This window comes from Melozone crissalis, unplaced genomic scaffold, assembly GCF_028551555.1.
Source record: "Melozone crissalis strain CALT ecotype California unplaced genomic scaffold, PUWL_Pcris_2 ptg000041l_1, whole genome shotgun sequence".
NCBI lineage: Eukaryota > Metazoa > Chordata > Aves > Passeriformes > Passerellidae > Melozone > Melozone crissalis.
Window position 1 is genome coordinate 8,043,676 of NW_026535819.1, and position 15,352 is coordinate 8,059,027.

The 15,352-nt window shown below is 47.7% G+C and overlaps 1 protein-coding gene across 1 annotated transcript in view; it reads right to left on the bottom strand.

Moving 5' to 3' along the window:
- Window positions 1-601: 601 nt before the first annotated feature.
- Window positions 602-15,352, bottom strand: part of PAPPA (pappalysin 1) — a 174,548-nt gene continuing 159,797 nt past the window's right edge. The window contains exons 21-22 of the mRNA XM_054283889.1: window positions 11,595-11,693; window positions 602-709 (exon numbers count right to left, since the gene is read on the bottom strand). Coding sequence (XP_054139864.1) covers window positions 602-709; window positions 11,595-11,693 — 207 coding nt within the window. The remainder of the gene's footprint in view (window positions 710-11,594; window positions 11,694-15,352) is intronic.

Below are 15,352 nucleotides of genomic sequence, written 5' to 3' on the forward strand. Positions count from 1 at the left end.
CCTCGAGCTGGCCGGGTGCCTGGCAAGGCCCTTGCCAAGGGGCCCAGCCCTGTGGAGATCCCACCCCAACCACAGTGCCCCGAGCATGCGATACCTTGGCATTCAGCATCAGAAAAGGCTCAGCTTGGAGTCCTCCAAGAGCTCAGCCTCTTCCACCAACGGTCTGAGTTGTGAGTGCTGGGGAGGGGAAAGTGTTTTTTTGCGTTGATCATAATCTCTCACTCTCTCTCTCTTTCTCTACTTATTTCTATAAATATGTGTACATAAATAGTTTGTTTCTTGCCTTGAATCTAGATATGAACTGTTCAAATTAGGTGGGCATAACATGCTGTTTTGATACACGAAAGTCATCTTGACTTGACTCTTGGTTGTTTTTTTTTTTTCTCATGATCACTATTTAAGATATAATTAATACATAAACCCCTACTTTGAGTTCTCCTTGGACAAAAATTAAAGGCAGACTGGTTGAATTCTAAGGGTCCCTGGTGCAGAAATGCCATCCAGTTGAGCAGCTAAATGTTAAAAACGATACCAAAAGGGATGTGGTGTCTCTCCTAGCCTGCCTTGAGCAGTGTGGTCCTCCTTTCCACGTCACTTGGCTTTACCCAAGACTGAAGCCACGGAGGTCTTTCTGGTTGTGCTCTTGGGCGTTGGGGTCCCGGCAAGCACACTCTCCTTGTAGGTCACAGGACATAGGAAACGGTGTCACCTGGGGAACAAGCCAAAAACACAAAGGCATGAGGGAAGGAACACACCCACACCTACAGCAGCCTGGAGAACAAAAAAAAAAAAGATCTCTGGGGTGAAATCTTCAGAGATCAGCTGCAATCTTCACTATGTTATTTTTTACAGTGATTTGTGTTAGTGCTGAGCTGGTGCTGCATGGAGGTTCCTAAGGGCCTCTGGTTTGGGTGCTGCTGCTTTATTTAAGTCCATTTGAGCACTTAACTATGTTCTTGGGTTCAGTTAAGAATCTTTTCAAGAATGTTCTTGGGTTCAGTTCCTCAGGAGCAGAACGAAGCACTGTCTCACAGATCAGTGCAGCTGGAGCCCAGCAGAGACTTCTCGGAACACCTCTCGTGTTTGAGGTCAGGAGATGCAGCGAACAGGCACTGAGGCACAGCACAGGAATGCAGTGGGAGACTGCTGCATTCACCATCTGTCATCTCTCTGTGACCCCTCTGGAGAAGCGTGGGAAGGAGCTGAAACAACAGCCTGTGATGTTTGCCCACTGGAAGCTGGTTTGTGCCTCTTGCATCACCGTATTTACCTGCAGAAAAGGCAGTGGGACAAGTGTCTCACTTGCCCTGAAGTGAATTCCCAAGAATTTCTCCCATCTGCACAGACTGAACAAATGACCTCATTCCCCTCCTTTACACTCCTTCCAAGGCAGTGCCACAACCTGTTCCAATGTTCCCAGCGAGGGCTGCACAGGCTCTGTCTGCTCCCCCTGCCTCTGCTGCCACACGTTCACTCTCCCTTTCACAAACACTTTTCTCCAGGCTACAATGCCTGAGTCTGCCTGTTCCCCATGCATCACCCACAGCCCATCTAGGAATGTGGACCCAGCATTGTGCTGTCATCTCCAGCTAGGCCTTCCACACGAGTCCCTGCCTGTCCCTCTCCAGGATGCCTTTCTCCTGACGCACACCATTTGGGAAGGAGGGGTGTGGAGCTCCATTTCACAACTGGGTAGCCTGAGGCAGGGACAGGCTGACAGAGACACTAAATAGCCAACGTTCATCACCAAATCAGGGCTCAGAGAGCCTCCTCCCCTTGCTTTTGATTCCATTCACACAAGACCCGACCCTCCAGGTGGAATAGGGCGATGACTCTCCATCAAGCCATGGCCTCGGTGACTTATGGACTAAATAACCAGTGAATAATCTGAATCTACAATTGCACAAATGGGGAGATTGCAAAGAGAAGAAAGAATCCGAAAAGTTAGAAGCTAATGAATCCAAATAACTGGCAACTGAATAACTTTATAAACTGCAGAAAACAATAGGAGCTTAAGGGTCACTTGATCCAACAGAAGCCAGCCCAAGCAGGACTGTCTCATATCACAGTGTTATGAATATTCTTAGATAGGAAAACAAAGAAGTCTGTAAACAATGGGGTTTGGGGAGGAGGCTGAGGAGGGGTTGTTTTATGACTGAGTTGAAATACTGGAAAGGAAAAAGAAAAGATACACGCAAAATAAAAATTAAGGGTTTTTTTCTGTTCAGTGTAGAAGGAAACATTTTGGTTTAGATTATCTGCTACATTTCAGGTTTGACCTTTCCCTTCAAGACAAACAAATAAAAAAGACTATTTCACAGCAAAAGTTATGTCTTGAAACAAAAACTTGTTTCACTTAGAAAATGCTCAAACAAAACATTTAAGTACGCCTGGAGTTTTCCGCTATTTTCATTTTTTTTATCCTGAATCATTCAGTTCAATCTGGATTTGGCAATGATTTTGACTTAAAAAATCCTCCCTGATGTACAATGAAGCTACTGGTTGGAGGCAAGACCTGGGAACCTGATTCTTTCATTTGTCTTGATCAAGCTTTTTCCTCTGCCTGGCCTGGATTCCCTGTGTTTGCCTGTAACAACCTGACAAAGGAGATTAAGTAGCCCCTCCATTCAGAGGAGAGACAGGGAAGATGGATCCACACTCTGCACTGAACACAGGTCAGCCACACACCCAATTCAGGCATTCCAGTAAAGTGGCTGAAATTGGCGGTGACAGCCTACTGCACTTTGTCTCTGCTGCTGTCCAGGCTTAAGCAGGATGTGCTGCAGGCACGGAGATCCCAAACATGCTCCCATTTCACCTGCAGGGACATCAGAGCCAGGAGAGAAAGCCCTGCATGGCTCTGTCTCCAAACCACCAGCTCACGTTCCCCTCACTGACTTTCTGCTGAAACAGCAGCCTTAGACACCCAAACTGGCATGAGTTTGATGTTGCCTGAATGCTCTACCTCCTTAATTCTCTCTCCTCCCATTTCTCCTCGTGAATCCCTTGTTTTCCTCTTTGCTTTCTCACAGGATGTGCTCAGCCCTGCGGCGACCTGAAAAGGTGCACGTACAAAACTGGATTGCTGCTGCATTACAGCCAATTCCTGGGGAGATGGAGCAACCAGAGAAGAAATGTCTGGTTATTTATTGTCTCCCAATGATGGCCATGGCTAGAAGAGCAGAAGCTTTCTCTCTGAGGCAGAGCTGTGGCCCCCAGAGCAGAGAGCTTTGTGGCTCAGCAGCAGTTCCCAGCAGTGGGTAGCCTGATGGAGAAGGGTTTCTTCCTGATCAGATCAGTCTTATTCACTTTATGTCCCTTATGGAGGCTTTTTATGCAATTTGATTTTTACAGCGCTATTGTCCAGATAGATGAATTGTTTTGTCTTATGGCAGCGAGCTTCAGAGATCAGTTTTCTATTATGTGAAAAGGCAGAGAATTCTATGGGTAATAAGCACAGTCACAGTCACATTAGACAGGACAAAATTCTCCAAAAAACTTAACAGGAATATAGGGTTTTCCACTTCAAGCAACATTTACAACAAATACACATTTGAGTTCCCCAAGGACCTGATTTCCATAGGTATTTAGGGAATTTAACCCACACACAGAATCTGCTGGGACTGTGTGAAGTACCCAGCACAGGGAAACTGTGAAAGCCCTTAGAAGAAGAACTGTCTGCTGCCTTGGGCTCACACAGTGACAGCCTCTGGAGTGCACAGCCATGAAATAGAGCTGCTGGATGTGCTAGAAATAATAAATGCTGATCCTTTCACTGAATGATAGCCCATTTAGGTGTGGAGCCCAGATATACATACTCCAAGATTAACTACCTCTTTTCTTTTTAAATAGGTCTGTGAAAGCTCAACTCATTACCAGGATACACGACCTGCATTGAAATTTCCAGATTTCATTGTACCCATTGTAGAGCCAGGAGTAAGGAGTCAGCTCCTCTTCCTTCAAAACAAACCCTGCATTTCACCTATGTCCATCTCCCCATGTAGAAAACCCATAAAATGTCTAGGAGGGTGAGAAGAAAAAGCTAAAATTAAACTTAGGGCCTGTCCTGGACATTTGATAAAGTAATGCAAGATACTGTATCCTCAGACCAGCTAAAGTAGGTTGAAAAAGACATAAATGAAGAACACAGCTCCACACACCTACACACACAGCTCTTGGAGATGATCCAGAACAGTCATGGCACTGGATCAAAAATGCTCCAGGGAATGTGAGTCACACCACAACCACACTGGACCACAAACTATTCATCATCGAGAGAAAAGAGACACAATCCATCACTCCTGCCACCTGGAGTGTGCAGGACATGACACATCCTGCTCTGAACCTGGGGGAACAAGGGCACCAGGTGTGGGCTCACAGGTTGGGCAGGAGGCTGGCACAGACACCCAGGTGTAACTCATGGGGCATCCAAAACACTTCGACCAACTCACCACTATTGCTGCACAGTGCATGACCTCAGACTTGCTTCTCCATCAAGGCATGGGAGCTCTGAGCATCCTCTCCCACACTGAGTGAAGAGACTTTGGATGAACTCAAGCTGCCTCTTAGAAACAGGGCTAGATTTGTGCTGGATACTGCGCTCCCAACTGTGGGAACAAGGGCAACAATGCAGAATTGGGATGCAGGTCATGGAATGAGTGAGAGGTCACAACTCCTCACTACATGCACCTATCTGAAGAGGCTGGTGACATCCCAAGGCTGATCCCTGCTGAGAAAGGCCAGTCTGTAGGGAACTGGTGGGAATGTTGACAGCAGAAATCCCAGACAGGTAGAGGGAGGGGTGGAAAACAGCTCTGCAAAGGCTGCAAGCTTGTCCCTCACAGAGTCTGGTATCAGGCTGACCTGGCTGTGCCTTCTGCCCGAGCCTGGGGCTGGCTCACAGCAGCCCCAGGGCAGGCAGGATCGGGCCCAGGGAGGGGGAAGCAGGGGAGGAGGGCTGCAGAGTGTTGGGAAACAGGCTGTTGTTAGATTTCAGCCCTGAAGTGTTTGCGAAATCTCCCAGACAGGCTCACTGCAGGCAGAGCCTCGTCGGGCAGTGTGGCCTGGGAGATAAGTGCGGCAGCCTGTGCTGAGTGTCACAGCCCTGCGCCTCCCCAGAGCCTCCCAGCTCAAACACCAGCGACTATTCTGTTCTCTGACAAGGCCCTTGTGGGATACAAAAGCATCTTGGAAGGGTCTTCCCAGTGTTTTTCAGCATAGAGGTCACCAGCTTGAGATAACAGAGCAAGAGCGAGCCCCCTTTTAGCTCTGAGCGCTGGTATGTGGGTTCACACCTAGGGCACTGCTCCAGAGGGCCTGGGAAGACAAAGCTGGCAGGAAACCTCCTCTCCACACAGCACATGCACTAATAAAAGCCTGAATTTTTGTTAACTGCCCCACCATAAACTGAGCTTTCCCCCAGTGAAACCAGCAACCGTGGTGCATCGTGCTCGACTCATCGAGCAACCATGAGTCTCAGCTCAGCTGAACCCAACAGATGCTCTGCTCTCTCCCTCATGTGCAAACTGGGAGCTGCCTCAGCAGAAGCAGTGGGAGCAGGATGGCCCAGAGCCAGCAGGGATTCCCGGGGAAGCCCAGCCCGCATGGATCCCGCATCCATCCCCGCCTGCTCGAGGAGCAGAGCAGAGCAGAGCGAGGGAGCCCCGCTTGCCAAACCGCATGGAGCTCAGTTGCTCAGCAATCAGCTGTGCTTCCTACTCTCGTGCTACTGATTGTGCAAACATGAATGTAATTAGTCTAAATAATCACCAAAGATTTAATAGGAGCCAGACCACCCAGAGGCCAAATAGCTGGCAGTGGAGCAGGGAAGGTTTGTTCGCTGTTTTTTGTAACACTTGCTAATGAAGTGAGGTCGGATAGCAAAGCAAACACCCTCCACCAGCACATCCCTTGGGAATGCAGTATGTTGTGGGAAGCCCCACGTCCCTTGAAGCCAAGAACAGTTCTCTCAGGATAGGCAACATGTGCTGCTACCATCACTGCTTTTAATTTATTGACGCCTGGAAAGCCTCCCTGAAGGATTATGAAACCAAGCTCCGAGCCCCAAAAATAAAGCTCCCATCCCAACCAACCCTGACTGGAAACGCTCCTCTCACATGGCAAACAGCTACAGCCACTGAGCCCGTGACTGAGGGCTGGTGGGGAAGTGAGTTCACCCACACTTTGGGGAGAACCCGCGTGCTTGGAGCGCTCAGCCGCTTCCAGAGGCATGAAGCAACACTCAGCATTGTATCCTGCCTTCCTCCCTGCTCACCCACCATTCATTCTATCTGGCTAATTATAGAGCTGACAAACACACCCAGCTGGGGACAGGCCAGTAGTTAGGAGCAGCATCGTGGCAGGAGCATCAGTTCTTCTGGATAAACAGGATTTCCTCAGCTGGGGTGGTCACTTAAGCTTCTAATGGCACTAAACTGCCTCAAAAACATGTTGTGGCAATGGAGAAGGATCTGAGATTGCCTAAGACAGGTCTGTGTTGCAGTCAGACAGCTGGGAGAAGGTGCTTATTTCTCCAAAATACCAAGAAGTGGTTATTTCTGTTGGCTTAGGGGTAGGAGTGCAGACTCATTCCTCTCCCTTCCCAGGGAGACAGGGCCAGGCTTTGGAAATCCCTGCTGGAGCCAGCAGCAGCCCCTCAGTTCAAAGCTCCTTTCTTTAGGCCTCGAATTCTCGGCCATAAAGTCTCTGAAGAGGTTTTGATAACTGGCCTATCTTTTAGATAAGCAAAGCTTTGGATGAATCCCACACAGCCCTCTATCTACCACAAGTCCTCATTTGTTTTCCGCCAAGGCACTTGCTGGTTTTCCTCTCCAAGGTGTTGGACAGAAATGTCAAGAGGCTGAAGGGACAGGACAATTTTTTCTCTTTTTTTACCAAGTGCTATGGGGCAAAGCAGTTAAAGGAAAACCTGAGTGATAATTGAGTGAGGCAGGTTTTTCTCATGGGAGCTGTAGGTTTATCCCTCATGCGACAAAAAGGAAAGGCAGAGAGGAAAGACAGATGAAAGTTCAACCTTACAAATGGTTGAAGTTGAGGGAATTTTAAAACAGCAAATTTAGTGTATTTAAATCTACAGAGATCAGACTGCAGGACCTTCAACCAGGCAAATCTGCGATCCCAGTCTGGAACAAAGTACGTAAGCAGAGCCTAAAGAAAGAATTTCTGATTTCTGAGAGGCCTTTCTAGACAGTCTTGTCTAGGGAAAACTTACAAAAGGGAAAGGGAAGAAAAGAAGTGGAGGAGACAGTTACTGGAGAGAAGATTTCCTGAAATGAATCAGAGGAAGCAGCCAGAGCCTCTCCCAGCAATGCTGCACACCCCACAAGCTCCTCACCGGTGGCCAAGAGCCCAGAGACAGCCAGTTATGCCCAGGTTATTTATTTCCCTCACTCTGGCAGTGTCACGTAGGTAATGTTTTAGAAAATAGCGTCTTCTTTTATCTGCAGCAGGATACAAAGCAAGAAGCAGCTTCCTAGAGCAGCCAGGCAGAAGGGAGCTGGCAACCTGTGCTGGGTCAGGAGGAGAGGAAGATTAAAAGGAGATGGGATTTTGCTTTGTCCTTCACGGAAGACTTTATCCCCTCCAGATACACAACAGAAGCTTTCTCCCCCTTGGAGGTTGGCCCACAATGGCCTTCCTGTGTCTCAAAGCTGCTCCTGGGTCACAAACAGGGCAAGCTGTGAGCAGCAGGGCCCTGTCCCCTGCCCCAGCCACAGATCTGCCATCAGCCCCCTGCTCCCCACACTGCCTGCCCGTGTCCCTGCTTCCTTGGGCGGCACTCTGTGCCAGCCCTGGCTGCTCGCCCGCTGCAGGGCGACGCTCATCAATTAGCGCACAACAAATAATTAAGCTGATGAATGTCTCTTTTTTTCTTCCTGCTTTCTGACTGCACTTGCCTCGAATTTATGCCCAGATTATGACTGAATTTATTCGTTGCCACTTGCGGCATTCAAAAGAGGCCGTTAATGATTTCTTTTAAGCTCTCCAGCCTGATTGTGAGCAGTGCAGGGCAAATACTCATTATTTCCTATCTAAGCAGCAGTGCTGATTAGTTGGTGCTCGGTCAGATAAGTCACACTGCTCCATTCCCCACTCGCTGACGGAATCCACAAGGTCATTCCCTGCTAATGCTCAAATGCAAAGGGAAAACATGGGATAAGCATGGAAGTCCCTTGAGCATTTTCAGGGCAACAAAACAGGAGTGTGCAAAGTCTCACATTAAGTAAGAGGGCTTGGTTTTAAAGTGAACTTGGCTTGAAGTATTTTGCTTTCAGGCAGCCTGTTCACAGCACTGTGTTCAGCCCAAAGTGTGTTTGGGAGGGTAGTGGGACTGCAGTGAAACTTAAGTCTTGACAGTTTGCGGACACTAAAGATCTGAAGCCAGCTCTTACTCGACTGTTAACTCCTGAATCTTCACATGGTGCAATGTTAATCTTCAGCCATTTCCCAAAATAATGTGTGGAGTTGCTATGTTCTCTTAAATGTGAACCATGTGTCACCTCAGCAATGGCTGCTGCGGGGAAAAGATGATAAATCTAAAGCTTTTAAAATGTCCTGTGACATTTTGGGAGAAAAACAGGTGTTGCATAAATGTTGGACATTTATGGGCAAACTTGCAGGGGCTTTAAAAGACTGACACATCTGCCACATAGTATGTAACCCCGAAAGAAAAGGAGCAAAGCAGTCTCTTTCATGTGTCTCGCTCTCTCTACAACCGTATGAAAATACATCCTCATCTGGTATTGGAATTAACAGAGCTGGACTCGCCCCTCCCTATGTCTCCTCCAGGTTTTTGGCTTTTACACCCAATGTGTATTTTAAAACTGTGCCTTTTTAAGTAGGTGGCAAACTGTGCTGGAAGGATTTGGTATGCGGAGTATTTTTATTCAGCTCCTTTTTCTCTCACCTTTCATTGTTTTTCCCTTTGGAATATCTCCTGTAATGCTCCACTCATAAACCTCTTCAAAGGGAGGGCTGTATTTGAACAGCCTGGCCTGAAATCTGGTCTCAGTCAAAGGCCTCAGATGGGAAAATAACTGGGAGAGCCAAGCCCCACGGCCCCACGGCTGCTGCCGCAGGTGTCGGCAGCCGCTTTGCAGGAGCCAGGTTCTCCTGCTGCCTCCTTGACTCTGACCCCACAGCCCCCCTGGCTGGGTTATTATTCCCCCTTTTACCCTATAAATGTAATAAACTGGGACTTAGCATCTCGCTCTTAGTGTGGAAGATCCAAGGAGAAGGTGGTTTTCCTCACTTCTCCTGGGCGCCTCATTTGGCTCCTGGGATGTTGTTGGAGTTCTGGGAGACTTTGGATGCTGAATGCATGCCAGGCTTGTGATGGGCCCCATGGCTCAGCCCTCCACCTGTGTGATCTTGAGGATGGGGGATTCTAAACTGCCAGCTAGGGCAAGTCTCATTCCCCAGTCACAATCCAGCTCCCAGGAAAGTCTGTGAAAGCAGACTTATCTCCAAAAAGCTACAAAACCTCCCCCTCCATGGAGAAAATCCATCAGAGGTGTGACCAGCTGCCCGTCTCTGACCATTTGCCCTTTGCATCAAACAGTTTTAGCACAGAGCACAGCAACCCACTGGGCTACAAAGTGCTTCCCCTCCTTGGGAGGTCACTTGGCTTCTGGGTGGCAGGGAAGCAGCAGATACTTTGAGCGTGAGTCGCCTGGCTGGTAAGTGTTCACAACTCTGTGCAGATCCCACTTGGTCTCAACTCCCTGCCCAGCAATAAATTCTGCTCCCAAACCTTAATCCTGTCCCTTCTCACCCCCCCTCATCTCAGCTCTCACATCCTCCTTGTTCCAGTTGTGCCCTCAGCTCCTGTCTTGATGGGGCTGGTTTGGGTCGGTCCCCTCCCAGGCACCTCGCTCTCGTTCCTCTGACACTGTTTGGAGTTTTTCATCGCCTGCTCTCCAGCCTGCAGGCAGTGAGATAAAGTTTCCCAGGCAGGCTGTTTTGGGAGGAGAAGACCTACACCATGCTGAGCTACCGGGCACTTCCAGCTCTGCCCTCCCAGCTGGTGGGAGGTCAGCGAGCAAGCTGTGCTGCTGTGGGGCTGCTCCTCCCAAGGAGGTGGAAAAGCAGCCAGAGATAGGAATCTCTTCTTGGAGACAGCTGATGTCTGTCATGCTGCTCATCTTCTCGGAGGTTGTTTCACCAGGGAGCCCCTTTTGGGGTCTCCATGCCCCACTCCACCCATTGGGAACTGAGGAGCTGCCCTGCCTGGGCTTCCCTGCATGTGGCTCCCAGGACTTTTTTCAAAAGGAACACCACAATAAAGGGGAATGTTTGTCCAAAAAGAGCACAGCTGGGGAAACGACCTCTTCCCCTGCATTTTCCCCAGAGGAGAAATTAACTCTTTCCACTTGCCAGGGCATGCCCATCTCCCTTCCCTGGTGGGAAGGGATGGACCAGAGATAGCCCACAATGCTGAACCAAGGAAAAGAAGTGTTCAGCCAAAGCTGGAGAGAGAACCTCCTTCCTCAGCTGGGTGACATGGATGGTGTCATATGCTGAGCCCAAGCTCCCTCGGGTTTTGTTATTTATTAATTATCAGATACTGAATGCAGCTGGATTTTTCATTCTGTTCTACACACAAATCTGGAAGATAAGGTAAAATATTCACCTGGCAGAGGCTAAAATTTGCTATTTTTTGGGAGGAACTTAGTTCCAAATCCCTGCTGGTTAGAAACCTATATAATGTTGTACTGCTCCAAGCCACAAGCTCTATCACCCCAGTCACTGTCTCTAACAGTGCACAGAAATTTGTGTTAAAGAAGCAGAAAAAGGGGGGATGTGTGTGGAGGGACTCTTCCCCAGGCTCAAACAGCCAAGGGTTCAAATATTCCTCAGCCAAAGCTGCATCCAGATCACAGTGTCTAATAGCCACTGAAGGAGCAAAGCTCCACAAATAGGCCTGTTCTTTTTTTTACTTCAAATATATTTTTGTTTTAATAATGTTCTGTGGCAACTCATCCTATTACTCAAACACACACTGTGCCAACAAGGATGTTCTTTTGTCTGTTTGGATCCTGCTTCAAGGAAATTACCACTTCACCCCCTCACTGCTGAGTGATAAAAACCAGTGGATTTTACTTTCCTAAGCATCATCCCTACCTTAAGTAATGATTTTATAGATCTATGTCACTAGCTTTTCTCTTTTTGCAGGTTTATGTGGTCTCTGTGCAAAAAATATTTGACATCTCCACCCAGCCCTGCTGCCCTGCTCCACATTCTTCTCTGTCCCACTCTTGGATGGGACAGTCAGCAGCAAGCCAGGCACATGTGGGTACACATGGATCAAAGAACAGATCCAAAATGATGCTTTCCTTTTGCTCTCTCCTATTTTCCTAATGAAAACTATTTTCTAACCTTTAGTTTCCCTTTGGAGCCTTGAGGATGGATGATAAATGAACCAGCAAGAACTCAGTGCCTATGGTGAGCTGATGCCTGGGCTGAAGGTCCTTCTGAGACCTTGGGCCTTCCTTTTTTGAGCAAAAATAATTTTTCCAGGCACAAAGCAGCACTCAGCAAGGAATTCCCATGGGAAGAGGAAGGGGCATCCCTACCTTTTTGGTCTTGACTGTTGAGGCGCAGCAGTCCCCACCATCATAGTTGCAGAAGGCTCTGTTGTTGATGGAGTCACAGTAGTTGTCCCCCATGAAAGGCTGAAAAAGAAAAAAAAAGCAGGAAAAGGCTGAGAGTGTGAACATGGATAAAATTAGCTCGTTCCTTATGGAGACAGAGTGAGAAATTCGTGGCTGGAGAAGAGAAGGTTGTGTGGAGACCTCACAGCACCTTCCAGTGCCTGCTGGGGCTACAGGGGCACAGTTCATCAGGAACTGTGGGGACAGGACAAGGGAGAACGGCTTCACATTGAAAGAATGGAAATTTAGGTTAGATGCCCAGAAGAAATTCTTCCCTGTGAGGGCAGTGAGACCCTGGCACAGAGAAGCTGTGGCTGCCCTGGATCCCTGGAAGTGTCCAGGGCCAGGTTGGACAGGGCTTGGAGCACCCTGGGATAGTGGAAAGTGGATTGGAAGTGGATGACCTTAAAGCCCTTTCCAACCCAAACCATTCTATGATTCTATAATCCCGAAACCTGTAACGATATTTCAGAAGATAACCACAAATATTTGAAGGAGCCATATAGTTTGTAACATACCAGCTGCCCTGAAAAGCAAGAGATAATTATTCCCCTTTCCCTTCTAAACAGACAGAAAAAAAAGGACAGTAGATGGAAGGGAAATGAGCCCTTGTTGCCTCTTCACATCCCACATAAGAGAATGCTTCAGGAATATTAATTTGACTGGGCCCACAGACAGCATCCAGTCCTCTAAAATTGTGGCACCTTTGATAATTTTAAGCTAACCTTCCTAAACTGTGTGGGATAAGAAGAAGGTTATGTATTGCAGCAAAATGGGCTTGCTTTTAATAGCTGAGCTTTTCACCAGAGTTCTCCTGACTCCGCAACACGTGTCAGCAACGAGGGCACAAAACAAATCACCAGGAGGAATGGAAGGGTCTGAGCTCAGCACAGGGACCATGTTCTGTTCTCTGAACAGCAGTGACTGTGTGGGACCTTGGCCATGGCACGTGGTCTTCCTCCACTCCACAGCTCAGAGCTGGGATAATGGCAATTATTCAGAGGGACATTGTGGAGAGCTGTTAAGGGAAATTCATAAATCACCTTGAAAAAGAAAATGTGCTCATTAGGCTGGGCAATGTGATCACCAGTCCATGTGCTGCACAGGGCCTGAATAATAACCACCATTCTGAAGGAAAGGCCTGAATTCTTTCATTGAACATTGGAGCCCTTTTGGTCTGCAGGTACAGAAGTCTTCCTTGGAAGTCTAAGCTGTGCCTGACAGTAAAAAAGGTCCATACCAGGAGTGAGAATCCCAGGCAGCAATGAAATCTCAGAAAAATGGATGATCAGCAGAGAACACAGTCATATCTCTGTAACTCTCCATGCACAGGCTCATGAGGCCATTCCCATTTTATCTGCTCATTGAAAAATTCACTTATTTTGCACTGAGAAAAACACACCAGGGACTCTCCTGCAAGAAGACATCATTGCAGAGCAGGCAGGATGTCTTGGGGATGTTTCCTGGGAGGATTTTGCATCAGTTGCAGACCCAGAGTGTTCCAGATGATGGATACCTGAAGAAGCAGCCATGAGAGCTCACCGTGCTCTGCCCAGAGCTCACCATGGCCACGCTCATCAGAATTGAAATGGACTCAATGGAGCGGGGCAAATGCACACTTTTACTGCTGATGTGCTGCAAATTTAAATATTTCTATCAGGTAGAGGAAACCCAGGCAATGATGGCAATATCAGACCACAGCAGGACTACCAGGAGGGGACAGACTCCCTCAGTGTCACTTGTTTAATTACGTGAAAATACTGCAAATGTTGGCAAGGAAATCAGAGTTACAGTGTGAGGCTCCTGCCCCTCTAAACTGTCTTAACCCCACTGATTTCCACAGATATTGATTTATTTATACAGGCAAAGGCTTTGACTTGAAAGCCCCCTTCCAATTTAATTAATATTCCAAGAGTTAAAAGGGAATGATTTATAAATACATGAAGAGATATTTTGAGGCCAAGCCGGTCATATTTAAAACTGTGAACTTTGCTCAACCTCACAGGAAATTCTGCAGGCTTCTCCATGTTTCTCTTGTGTTGCCTGGCTCTGCCTGCTTGATGGGAAATCTTGACTTTAAATTTCCATCCCTATGCCTGTACCCTACACCTATGAATGCTGGAAAATCCATAAAGAAACTCGTGGAAGAATTTGCTCTGGCACAGAGTAGACAAGCCAGTCCTCTGGAGGACGAGAAGAATGGGACAAAAAGCATCTATTCTGATTTGGGACCAAAATCCTTGCTTGGGAGACCCTGGAGGGTGAGGTCTCTGTTGCTCTTCATGCACGTTGTAGTGCTCTGATATTTTTGGAGGACGATACATGAAGCCCAGAGGGACTCGTTTGCTGCTGAAACACCCAAGTTAGGTGCGGACAAGTGCGAGGCTGACTCATAAGCCTCTGTTCCTGCCACTAGGGAGCGACAAAAAATCACATTGCAGCAGCTGCAGGGGTTCCCACTGCGATCACCAAGAGCCGAATAATGCCCCACTTACAGCCTCCTGCTCGGGGAAGCCTCCCTAATGCTAAGGATGCTCATACATTAGGGGTTGTATCAGCCTAATGGCCCAGCATTATTGGCTTATTAGTCTCTGTTTCCATAGTCATGGGGGAAAAAAAAAAAAAAGCTTGGTGAAGATGGCATTTCTTCTGAAATCTTAATGCCAAGCTCTGGCCCATCATGGATCCTGCTCTGAAAATGATGCTAGAGGCCATTATCAATTGTCTGGGCAAAGCCTTCCCAGATGATGGATTAGGATGCAGTGACACTGCTGGATGAATGTTGAAAAGAAGAAAGTTCCTGTTGATGCAGAGGGCTCTGGCAATTAGCAGTGATGGAAAGGAAGAAAATGCTGAGAAGCATGTCAGTAATAATGGCTTCTGGTAAATTATTACATCATTGCAAAGTTTGTCTGTGTAACAGCTATCCTTAAACAGCAGGACGATGGACACCCAGTGGTGCATCAGCACCTGAATGGCATTTTTTAATGGTGGCTGGATGTTATTTCAGCTCTCTTTGGAGAATGGGGGCACCCAGCCAGCCTGCATGAATGCGATGCGTGAGACAGCTTATGACATTCAGAGCCCTGACAGCAGAATGCTTTTCATTTAGGGAACAGCTAGACAGAAACTATTACATTGTTGGAGAGTTATTACCCTCTCGGGCCCAACATTTGTATGCGAAGGAAACCTGTCTTTCACTTCAGGACAAATCACATCCCGCAGCAGTGTGGTCTGGAGCTTTGTGTCATATTCAGGAATTCAGTCCCATGTTCTGACACTTTGGGCAAATAACTTCAGAGTGCTTGGGTGCTGAGAGCCTGGTCAGCATGGCAGAAAGTCAGGACATGTGGAGGAAAGACACAGCTCTGCCTCTGCCCTGAGCCAGCTCATTTCCAAAATGCACATGGAGCTTCCCAACCTTCCAGAGGTGCCACAAGGATTGGCTTCTTGCTCTGGGTGAGATACTCATGATGGAAGCCACACGAGTGCCATGTCACAGACTGAGGTGCTCCAGCCCTGTTTAACCATCAGAAGCATCTTCAGTCTTCTCAGACATTTCAAAAACAGCTGCTGGCAGAAGGAACGTCCTTCAAAATAATTACTTTTTTCCTCAAGTAACTTGCAAGACTCTAAAAGTCTATCACAGCTGAAATGTAACTGCATGTTTCTGATTATTC